Source organism: Apteryx rowi, unplaced genomic scaffold (genome assembly GCF_003343035.1).
Source record: "Apteryx rowi isolate R43461 unplaced genomic scaffold, aptRow1 scaffold_318, whole genome shotgun sequence".
In the NCBI taxonomy this organism is placed as follows: Eukaryota; Metazoa; Chordata; class Aves; order Apterygiformes; family Apterygidae; genus Apteryx; species Apteryx rowi.
In genome coordinates this window covers 869778-881761 of record NW_020449619.1, presented here as the reverse complement: position 1 = coordinate 881761, position 11984 = coordinate 869778, and the positions used below count along the sequence as shown (strand labels likewise).

The following is an 11984-nucleotide window of genomic DNA, read 5'->3' as shown; positions in this document are numbered from 1 at the left end:
CCGAGTCACCGGGATCATGCTGCTCGACCTGCCGGCCTGCGCCCTCGAGATCACCCGCGTCTGGTAAGAGCCGCCGCGCCGGGCCCTCGCCGGCCTCTCTGGGGGGCGCCCGGTGCCGGCCTGTCCTGGAGCCCCGGGCCCTTTCCCTCGCCTCCTGCCCGCCCGAAGCAGGCGTTTCTGCCCGGGCTGGCGGGGCAGCGCCGGCCCCGAGCCGAACTCGTGCTGTGGGGTGAGAGTCGCGTGCGGAGCGTGCCCGGAGCCTGCAGAAAGTCCTGCGCCTCCGAGGTGCCTGCAGAAACGTGGCAGAAAGGAAAGGCGCCACTGCATCCCGCGAAGGGATGCAGAAGACTTCTGTAATGAAAGGCAGTAAAAGGCAACCCCAAGTACGGGTTTCCTGAAGCCTCCGCCTTGGCATGTAACTGGCCCTCGCTCCAGCTTCTCGTCAGGATGAGGTCCTGAATCCTCTGATGTTAAGCTCTGCAGGTCCCAGCACTGCTGCTTGCTTATGTGACTCCATGTGCTTACGTGAGCTAAATCGGCCCTAGGGAAGAGTTGTACTTTCAAAAGGGGAGCAGGAAGTTTAGCAAGGAATTATACCTAGGCAAGGTACCTTTTAAAAAAAGCACAGTATAAGTCACATGACTTACTGTAGGCACAGTCTTTCCTCTCTCCCCCCAAAGCCCTGACGATAATAGCAAAATCTAGGAGAAAATATTTTCTGACCTAACCATATGGCTTTGTCAGGTTTCTACTGTAAATGCTCAAGAAATCAATAGTCAGAATGGATATATGTGATTAAAGGGCTCTGTGTTACTAGTCTAGAATCACCTCAGAGTCTCCAGAATATTTTGCCAGATGTTCCCCCCTGATCCCAGCACAGCCAGTGCTATCCAGAATGTAGAAGCTAGTTGTCCAGTAGGCATAAGAAGTAAAAAATCAATTCTGAAAATTTTAATGAAAATACCACAGGCAGCACAAGAATTTTTAAAATGTTAATAGAGATACTAATGTAAACTCTAGGGTTTTGATGAGACTTTTCTTCTCAACAAAAAGTTAACGCCAGTCTGATTTTAGTAGTGACAGTAGTAAAGATTTTTAAAACAACAAAACAGGTAATGCTTTGTGGAGATTGTTTTGTTTGGCTCTCTCAATACAACTACTGGGCATTTGAATGTTAGTCTTGCAAAATTTGTTGGGGCTTTAATCTTTGCTGCTTCTGCTACAATAGATTGGAAAAATATGAAAAAAGAGTTTGGTGTGTGCACTGAGAGAATACAGGACTGTGGGCAAGCAGCTGAGTTGAACAGATCTGTATTATTTGGATGTAGGCATTGGTAGACATTGAAGCTGTTAAAGTGCTGCTGTGGTAACAGAGATGGCCAAAAAACCCTCTCATTTTGATCTGGCAGGAGTTTGCTAAGAGCACAGGAAAACAGAATGCTGACTTAAAAATAATTTAAAGAATTGTTCTCACCAGCAATATAAATGGTTGAAAACCTTGCAATTTTTCAGGTGATAACTATACTTTCTTGCTCTTCTAAACAGAAGAGAGTATAAATATATCCCATCATTCTAGATGTCTAAAATCCCCTGCTGATCCTTTTCTGCCCTACTGGGGCCTGTTTTGCTCACCTCTCCTGGGATGTAAGCCAACACAGCCACCACATACCTCCAGGCACTTTTTAATCTTTGAATGCCTTTTCTTTACTCCTTTGCTAACCTTGTTTTACTCTCTTTATTCCAAATTTCTCTCAACAACCCCCCCCCCCCCGGCTCCATAAAATTTATTTGCTAATATTGTGGTTAGGAGACCTTAGGTAGTTTGAAGTGTGGTTACTTGGCAGACTTACAGAAGTGTGGAGTTGTACACTCTGTGTGCGGAGGATTTTGAGTCCTTCTGTATACCAACTGGTTGCTTGATTGTGAGCTTCTCAGAGCTAAGACCATGCTGAATGTGAAGGGCCCCATCTTTGTTATATCTAGACACCGCATCTGGGGAAAAGTGCTATGAGTTTGAGAAGGGATTGAATTCAAAGAATGTGCTTCTGGGTGTGTGGCCATCAGTAGAGAAGAGAGAAGAGGCGTGGTTAAATGTGACAAGGCAGAAGGGTCACACTTTGTAGGAGGTAAGATGTTGGCAGATGTCAATATTAAGATGTTTGTTGTTTTTAAAAGGGGATTTAACCACAATGGCAGATGGAAACAATGTAGAATCACGAGGAAGGTAGCTAAAGGGTTTATTAGTTTTTGATGTCATATGGAACTTATGTAATAGAAATAACAAGAGGGTGTGTGTGTATTTTAATAGGTTATCAGAAGGGCTGTAGCTTTTAGTACCTTAGTGGATGGATGAGCATCAAGTGCCCCTATTGGACAACTGGGCTTGTTTTGAGACTTGTCAGGAACTTTTAAGGTCAAGTTCTATTAGTGGTGAATGTATCCAGGCATGCTAGTGTAGTGAAATAAGTAATTCTAAGTACAGTTAAATACCTGTAAGAACTCTCAATCAGTATGTAAATTGGATGATGCTGAGCTTGTGGATTTTCTTTTACAAGGTGTTTCCTTCAGTGAGACCTGGCATCTTTGTCAGGGCTCAGAGCACATCCCCCCTTCTAAGAGTTTGGTTGGCTAAGTTAGAGTTCAGCTGGCTAAGTCCAAGGTCAGCTTCTTCACCGGTAAGAGCTATTGTGAAGAAAGCTAGGAGCAAGGACCTACTCCTCCTTTCCCTGGAGAAGTGCTTTTTAAGCTGAAGCTCTGCGCTGGCCCTGCCTGTGCTACATTGTAACGGTGCAGCAGCTAACTCTGTTTCTGGTCTGGTACCTCCTTGATTCTGAACCTGTCCCAGACCTGCTGGCTCGGCTTCCTGGCTTGACCTCCGACCTGCCTCATCACTACAGACTTGCTGACTTGATCACTGGACTGTGTCTGGCCCTGATCCTGACCTGGACTTACAACTCTTCATCCTGGCTCCTTGTTGGTGAGGTCACTGTTCACACTTGCGTTTATTATTGTGCTCTGCTCCCAGCTCACCTTCCCTTGTGGAGCAGCCAGCCTTGCTACTCCCTTACACTCTTGTGCTAAGCTGAAAATGTGAGTCAGATGAGAAATTGCTACAGCTTTTTGCTTTTCAGAACATCTGTTTGACTTTGCAGTAAAGAATAATCCATTTGCCAGCTTTTTTCCAGGGCATGGCTTGTCTTACAGTAGCTTTAATTGTTTCTCTGTGACAGACAGAGGTAACGAATGTGTATACTTAGTTCCCTGTCCTTGTAAGGCATTCATAAGGAGGAGCTTGGGATGATTGGCCTGGAGACAGTGCCATTGTTTTTTCGCACATTCCCGTGTTCCTAGAAGCTGATGTTGTGTACAGCACATGGCATGGTGCATGTGAAATAAAGATGATGAATAAGACTAGCTGGTTCACCTCTCTGGAATAGTCAAGTTCCTAATCGGTGCAGGAAAAGGACTGGTTATGCCAGTAGATCAATGCATCAGATGAGGGAGAGGAGTTGAAAGATGGTACAGGCTGATACAGATATTTTTGCAAAGACAGCTCTAACTGAGATGGGTGTACCTGTGCAAAAGCTAACTACTGGCAGCTGCAGGTCTGTCCTCCCCTTTCTGCTTTGTCTGTTGATCTTGTTGTGTAGAGCTGTTTCAGCAGGCCATCCCAGCAAAAGGTTGTTCGCTGCAGTCTAAGTATAGTTTCATAAGCTGTGGGCGTCTGTATGCACCTTGTCACTGAATTGGGGGGTTCCTGCTGCCCTCCTTCCCCTGTTGTACCACAGCTCAGTTAGGGCCAGCTGGCCTTACTGGAGTGGCAGTAAACAAAACTGGCAAAAAAATAAAAGGCAGTTTTCTGGTCTTCCTAGTCTGTGACGCATGGGAGACTGTGGACGTGGGAGGCTGTGGGTGAAGCAGAAAAGGGTAGAGGAGAATGGGTGGGAAAGAAACTGCCAGTTTCACCCTTTAAAAGGTGACCCATTGTTTTACTGGTTCAGCTGTATGAGGAACTACATTTGCAGGGCCCTGGGAAAATGAAGTAATAAAATACGATTGGTGTATCATCTTTTGGTTGAGGCATTCTTGTGACTCATAGGGATTTTTCTTTCTGTTGTTTTTTCTCTAAAGAAGGATTAAGTGCTCTTTGTGATTTGACGTTCAGGATGTCAATCTCACCATGACCATATTGACATTATGTTTTGTCATCTAGAGGCAAAATTCAAAACGGAGGTTAGTCTTCCTTGAAGCAGGGCAAGAGAAGATGTGGAAGTCACGAAGGTGTTATGAAAGCAAGTGACTTCCTAGCCTCTCTAGTTGAGCCTATTCCTTTTGCTGGAGTAATGCTGTCTGAGGAACCTCACTTCTAATACCTATATGCAGTGCTGATCCAACCAAAGGGGTGTCTTCTGGCACAAACAGTAGATGCATCATACAGTCCAAAAAGCTGTGTTAGCACTGTTTAATTCAGCTGTGCTAGAGATGATTTTCTGGAGCAAAAGCACGTTAGCCTATGTTAGCAGCTAGGAAGCCCTTAATACTTTGTGCTGGAGCATCTATCGAGGGTGTAGCTTGAGCCCTGTGACAAAATACCATTTTGAAAGGGCCTGTGCCAGTCTTCTCCTATCCTTGCAAAAGTGTAATAATTTCCATGGTAGATGCCTGAGCCCAAGCTCAAAAGGGACATGTGGGTGATCTGATTTCCACTTTGCGGGACAGAGAACTGGAACTGCTCTACTGAGGTGTTTGGTGTCTGCTTTTGGGTAGCTCTCATAGGAGCAGTTGTAAACTTGTACACTGTAACGAAACAACTTTGATTTCACCTGTTTTCTTTTTTTCTTTTTTAAGTTATAACTATACTTTCTGTTCTGTGCACACCATCTATCTTTTAGCACATGAAGCAGATGTGTGCTTTTGGTGAAATGCGGTGTTTACTGATGGTTAGTTTTGGGGACTATGCTCCATGTAAAACATGATTTTGGAAACTTCTCTTCAGGTTGCATCCTGGCAGCCTCCTTGTAGTGCTGTGTGGGATACTGCGGACTCTAGCCTTGAGTGCTTGCTGGCTTCATACTTGTGGAGCTTCAGTTCTGATGTTCAGGTTTTAAGTGAGCTGGAGACTTCAACATGTGGGTGCAAAGTGTGCTTATTTACTCCTGGGGGCTTGGGAGTATGGCCTGCCTGTGCAGACGTAGCTGCTGACTGGCTTAGATTCTTTAGTTCCCATTCTTCATAGCTGTCTCTCTGGTGTTCCCATATTCAGTTGTTGGTCATTTCTCTAGATAGTAGGTGCCCATGTGCATTCTCTTTATGTATGTAGCCTTTTTCCAATTGCTTTTCTCCTCACTCCCGAATTTTTGTAGCTCTTAAAAGTAAAATTAGATGCTTCAAACTAACAGGTTGTGTCCCTGTACTCAGCACTGGGAGGAGCAGTACTGTTGCTTGCTTGATTCTGGATACTGTTTCGCATTGCCTTGCTTCCTCATAATTGTCATTAAAGAAGTCCTATCTCATGAATTTTGCATGATCTGGAATATTCTTTTGAGCGATTGTTATCTAAGTCCTGCTGCGTGACTCTATAGTGGTGACATTAGAGCTCTTTCAAAAACATGCCTGTGATGTTTAATGTCCATTATTAGCATGCTTTTAAGTGACATTTGGTGAAGACCTCTGATGTAATTAATAAAGTGTGAGTCATCTTATTACATTGAGTTTGGATGTTCTTTTTTTTTTTTTTTTTAATATTCTGGAAGCTTTCTCTCTGCTCTAATCCAGACATGTTAGATTAGTATCTTGAGAGAAATTTTTTTCCATGGAAATAAAATGAATGTAGATGGCTGGAAGCAGATCACTTTTGACATTGCTGTCCCAGAACTGTTTTTGTGGGTGGAGTCCCACCTGAGTTAGCCATGTGTCAGGTTGGAAAGGTTACACCTTTCTTTCAGGGAGCGGCTGAAATGTGCTTGGTCCCATTTTTCAGATGAAACTTAGAAAGCAGTTGCCCTTCCTGGGAGTATGAAGATAGGTGTTTAGAAGCTCCTGAATTTTACTGCTTGCAGAACAATTCCTTGTTTTTTCCACAGTGCCAAAGTTTAGTTTCCTGTCCTCGTAGAGAGCAAGAAGGATGGGCTCATGCAGGTGGTCCTCCTCTTGACTTTGATTTTAGCAGCTTTCAGTTACCCAGTAGATACAGTGCTGGTTCAGGAACTACCTAGTAAGTATCTCAGAGTTTGTAACTTATTACTGATGGAGCTGCTGAGAGTGCAAAGTAACAAACTTTGCTCTCTTTGTTGCTATCTTTGAGCAACGCCTCTAATGCTTCTGATGTTTGCTTGCAGTGGTAGCTAAAGATTATAAGTGGCTGTCCATGAACAGCAGAGATGGCAATCCAAGAGCTCTCATGTTCAGTACAGGGATACTAATTTTTAAAGACAAAAACTGGTCTCTAGCAGCTCAGATATTAGATGGACTTAATATTTTATGGATTGTAAATTATTAAACTGTTTAGGAAAAATAGGTGGTGCATCTGTCTTTTTTTTTTTTTTTTGCTAACAGTTGACATTTTATAGTATTAATTTCTGTTAAAGTTTAAATTCAGAGACTGGTGCAAAGCTGATCTCAGAGGCTGGGTAGCTGGTGTAAATAGAGTAAAAGTTAGCAAATTGTACTTGCTCACAGTTACAAACAGTGTTTGCTGTTGTATTGTGGGACTGAAACCATTTTGCTTGAGGACAAAGCTTGTAGATAGTTGATAAAAGTGAGTGTAATAGACTGTATTATTATCTCCCCTTCCAGACTTGTCCTGCCTGTGTTCTTAGACTATTGTGACTACAACAAAGTACCTCTATTGAAAGTTTATGAACATATAATTGAGAAGAACTTTAATGATTTGTTACAGATGATAGCAAGATATCTTTATGAACTACAAGAATCAGTTCTCAACAAAGTTAGAACATCTTTCATACTCCAGTGGTTCAGCTCTTGAAGTTCAGTTATGTAAAATTCAAATTGTTTTGGTCAAATTAAGATTCTTTTAATACAGAGTTGACTGACTTTGGAAGAAATGTATAAAAGTATTGCTTATTTGGGATTATGACCTTTCAGACCTTTCAGTTTGAGGAGTTTCTCAACCTTAAAATGTCAGTTATTTGGGCACTGTATGTTATCTTTCAGACACATTTAAAGGACTTACCCCAAATGTGACTTTTCCTAAAAGAAATTGATTAAAAAAAAATTGTGTATTTCCTGGTGTTTCTGCTTCTCACTTGTGTAGAAGTGTGACAAGCACTTACACTGCTTACAGACAACTTATGTAGATATGTTCCCTTCCTTCTCTACTTACCTTGGAAAAGATAAATGCTTTTGATATTTTTCTGATAAAAAAAGACATAGAAATATGTATTTCCACCAAAAGAGTTAATAAAGATCAGAGTAATATGAACTCGCACAAGTAAATCCTTATATACTGCAAACTGTAAAGGAGAACGCGTAAGAAATTTTGCTCTCAATTTTTTTTCTTCTAGCCTCCCGGCTGAGAGATTGAAAGTGCTCGCCTGCCTGAACAAACTGCGACAGCAGCACGTGGACATCATGAAGGTAACCATGCTGCTGTGCGGGGAGGCCAGTGAGGCCGGTGCTTCCAGCTGTTACTGGCACTTCAGAACACTTTCCTGTCGCTTCCCCCATTCTCTTTGAGCTCAGTGGTGCCAGCCTGTGCTGCTGTGGTGCTTTTCTTCTCTAGAGCAGGGAACTCCAAGCCCTTTCTCCTTCATAGTTGGGGGTCTTTGAAAACCACATTAACCAGTGAAGTTGTTAAGATCATCAGTTAAGAGCTTGATGTGGGCACCTGGCAGCTGTGAGAAACTGAAAGAGCAAGTGAGCTGTTGTTTGGGAATGTGGTGCGAAGCTCCCCTTTCACATCTTTTGCCTGGTAGAGTCTTTCCTTTTTGTTCTTTATTAGTTTAGCCCCAGGTTTGGGTTGGCCGACTACTTTTCCGTTCCACTGTTTGCAGTGTACAACAGCTTCTCACACTGTTATATGTTAGTTTAATTCAGGTAAAGACTGGCCACTACATGCATCCCTCAGCATTCTGCACATCTGTTAGAGCCCTATCAGTTTAAGGACAGTGAGGAGAGAGACTGCCATAAAGAATCTTATTTTCTTCAGTATTTTGCCAAGATATGTATATCCTGAAATGACTTTATCTTCTGTTTTGATGCAAGGATTAAATGTGTTTATGTTTATCTTCTCTAATAAGTCACTGTAGTTATTAAGACATTTTTTAAAATGCATACTTGGAAGTGGTCCAGGAGTACTTCTTTCAAAATGCAGTTATCTTGGGTTTTGTCTTTTATTTTACAAAAAAGCTTGGAATCATAATTTCCGCTCTGCGAAATTTGACTTGATTTAAAAAAAAAAATGCAAGCACTGTGAAACTGCACACTTCTTATTGTATATCTCAGAAATGTGTTGTGGTATCCTGCTTTAATTGGAATGGCAGATGTTGCCATTAATAAAGACAGCAGTTTTCTCAAGTGTTAAGTATCAGAATTAAACAGATACAGATAACATTTTTAGAGATTTTGACTTAGATTCCTTTGCCCTCTGAAATGCATAGCTTTATCTTTTTGGATGTCACACTTAAGTAGTTCTCCAAGATAAAGCATGATCTTAGGATAGACAGGATATGGCTATTTTAAAGGAGAAAAGAAAACAACAGCCCCTTTCCCCCAAATAGCTGACCCTTATAGACATCTTTTGTCTTGGCAGCACCTGTTTCTTTTAAAAGTCAATTTTTAAATGTTGTTTTCATTATTGTTTGACTCTTGTAGGTTTTTAATGATCCGATTCATGGGCACATTGAAATACATCCTCTTCTTGTTCGCATCATTGACACTCCTCAGTTTCAGCGCCTCCGATACATTAAGCAGCTGGGTGGCACTTACTTTGTATTTCCAGGAGCCTCTCACAACCGCTTTGAACACTCTTTAGGGTAAGGTGGTGTTCTCTTATATGCATGTCTCTTGCATTTTAATTTCCCTGAGATTGATTCCACTTTGTGAAGGCAGCTGTATGGCGTTTTCTGTCTTGTGAATGTTCCTGTATATCCTATGTAATTGTGGGTGTTGGCTGTTCTCTTAGACTTTTTATAGAGCAAACCCATGAAATCTGCAAGATGGATCATTGTTAGATTTCTTTTTTCCCCCCTTCTTTTTTCTTATGAGAAGAATAACGTTAATCAGAAACTGTGGATGCTTTATGTTCTTCCTGGTCTAAATTGAGTTAGGGAGGGATACTGAGTTTGCCATAAATGACTTGTCAGACAGTTGTATTACCCTTATATTACCCAGCACAGATGAAATGGATTTTGGCTGTAATGTTTGCATTTGTACTTAAGTACGGTTTATGCAATATATTACAGTTAACAGTCTGACTATTTGTCATCTAAGTTAAACAGAAACAGATGGTGGACATTGGGATTTCCAGGGGTATGCTTTAAAAAGGTATCATTACTTAGATCATTCACAATCTACAGAGAAGCTGAGTAATCACCAGTTTAAGCTTGTTTTAAAGGCATATCCCCCAGTGCACAGAAATTAAACTACTCAGTGTTTTTTTTTTCAGGTGATCTGGCCAGCCTAAAGTTGCTTTTGTAGTATGGAAATATTTTGGAGAAAGTCTGGCTACTGTCCCCCAGAATGCTAACAAGATGCAAATGATTATTGCAAAGGGTCAAACCAGTGAGGCAAGCTTAAATTAACAGCATCTAATAAACCTGGAAATATAAAAACCTGAGGAATAGAAATAAAGCTGTGAGAACAGGAGTCTGAAAACTCCACTGTTATCAACAAATTTTTATTTCGAACAGTTCAATTAATCTATATAGTTAAACTTAGGACAGTTGTTCTTAACTCGTATATCATTTCAAAGACTTCTTGACGTTTAAAATAGAAGTGAACTTTGTATGTTTATTGGTCTAGTTAAAAAAAAAAAAATTACAGTTCGATCTAATAAAAGATACTTCCTCCTCTTATAAAACCTGTGAGGGTTTAAATTGGAAATTAAAGAGAACGCTGATAGTAACACGTTTGATTTATGGGAGAGAAGTACAGAATGTGTCCTCCTAGAACTGTTGCTGTTGGAATACCATGCTTAGGATGCAGTTGTTAATGTCTCTGTTTTGGGCATGAAATCTGTCACATTTTTGCTTTCAAATGTGTTACTAAGGCTCTACTACAGGAAGTAATTTGTTTCCGTGATTCTTGTGCAGGTCAGGGCTTGAATATTTGTTGTGTGCTGCCTGTCAAACTAGGGTTGTGACTTAATGTGGCAAAATAGATTTGGTGAACTTCTGTCTTTCTATTCAGCCTGGAATACTATTATCTTCACTTTCTGTTTTTTGCTGCAACAGGGTAGGCTACCTAGCAGGATGTCTGGTTCGTGCCCTGAAGGAAAGACAACCAGAACTGGATATAACCCAACGAGACATCCTCTGCGTTGAGATTGCTGGGCTTTGTCATGATTTGGGTAAGCAACGTTTGGGATGGCTTGTTTCTCTTTGAAAAGATGGCTATGAGATCAGAGCATGAGAACTGTTTCTGGCTGCTCAATGCATCGCCATATTCTGCAACAGGATTTACCTATTCCTGTTTAGTCTGGAGTAACTCTCTATTTAGGCAAGTCCACTTGGTAAATCTGTAGACAGCTTAGCCACTCTTTCATGTCCTTTCAGTATGGTGCTTTGAATTATTCCCTCTGTGGCTTAAGTGTCCTCTTCTTTCAGTGTTATCTTCAGTTCTCTTAAAACCTCCAGTAACATCTCAGATGGAAAGTTAGTGGCCCTTTTGACAGTTTTCATGATTATTTTGTAAAACTGCCTATCTTTTTCAGAGCTGTCATAGAGTAATTAATATACCTAATGTTACTGAAGTATTTGCTTATGTTGTAGGTAATGGAACTGGGTATGCTGAGTGAAGTAGTAGTTAAGATGTTGCATTAGTGAAGTGTACTTGCTGTAGCTGAATCTTGCTAATAGATGATGCAAAGTTGAAGGCAATTACATGAGAATCCGGGTACTTAGCTTGTTCCAAATAGTTTTACTGATGAGCATGTCTCAGATTAAACCTATGTAATCTTTATTTTTAAGGGCATGGGCCATTTTCACACATGTTCGATGGAAGATTTATTCCACTTGTTCGTCCAGATTTGAAGTGGAAGGTAGGCATTTCACTATTAAAATAAAAAGAAAGCTCAAATTTTTAAAGGGAAAATAATTCATCTTAAAAGATTGGCTGGTGTTTGTGAGTGTATAGTCACCTAGCCTTTTCTTACTGAATCATTTTGATGATGTAATTAAAAAAGTCATCTCCCAGTCCTGTGGAGATTTCCCTGTTGTCTTTAAATACTCATTTGGGGAATTTTCCCCCACCTTAGTGTTGGCCATGAGCAGATGTAGCCTTTCTAGTGAAGCAGAAGAAGGTGTGGGTAAGCGAGGGCATACATTTATAACCAGCATCTCCTTCCTGAAAGTGAAAACACTCTTGAACTCCCCTGTGTAATGTCTTGAGATCTTCTGTTTGTGTAAGCGTGTCCTGTTTCTGCAAATATCTCATTGAATGACAAGGAAAAGAAAACTCTCAATCTTGACAATGCCTGTAGTAAGGTTCTGAAAGGGCAAAATTCATTAAGACTGCATTGATCATTTTAAGCCAGTATCATGCTTTAAAATATATTGGTAACTTTGTTCAGAATATATTTTACAGATGCAAAATATCATTCAGTAACTTCTTTTCAATTTTGAGATTTTAGTTCAAAGTCCAGATACTTAATACAGTGGTTAGAATTCAAATGTTGAGGAACTTCGGGCTTTCAAGGGTTGTATGCTTTGAATAAAATGTAATACATTCCTTTCAATCCTCTGCGTGTAAGTTAATTCTAAACAAAATCAGCTGAGTAAACTTGTTAATCTACTGCATGGCAAAGT

General features: G+C 40.8%; 1 protein-coding gene across 2 annotated transcripts in view; it reads left to right on the top strand.

The window, feature by feature from the left end:
• SAMHD1 (SAM and HD domain containing deoxynucleoside triphosphate triphosphohydrolase 1) overlaps positions 1–11984 on the top strand; it is a 29446-nt gene continuing 17462 nt past the window's right edge. The window contains exons 1-5 of one of the 2 annotated variants that reach the window (XM_026070735.1): positions 1–63; positions 7524–7596; positions 8833–8993; positions 10413–10528; positions 11148–11218. In XM_026070735.1, coding sequence (XP_025926520.1) covers positions 17–63; positions 7524–7596; positions 8833–8993; positions 10413–10528; positions 11148–11218 — 468 coding nt within the window. In that variant the 5' untranslated portion in view covers positions 1–16. Of the gene's footprint in view, positions 64–2710; positions 2983–7523; positions 7597–8832; positions 8994–10412; positions 10529–11147; positions 11219–11984 lie in introns of those variants that run through there. The other variant, XM_026070736.1, reaches the window with a different exon arrangement.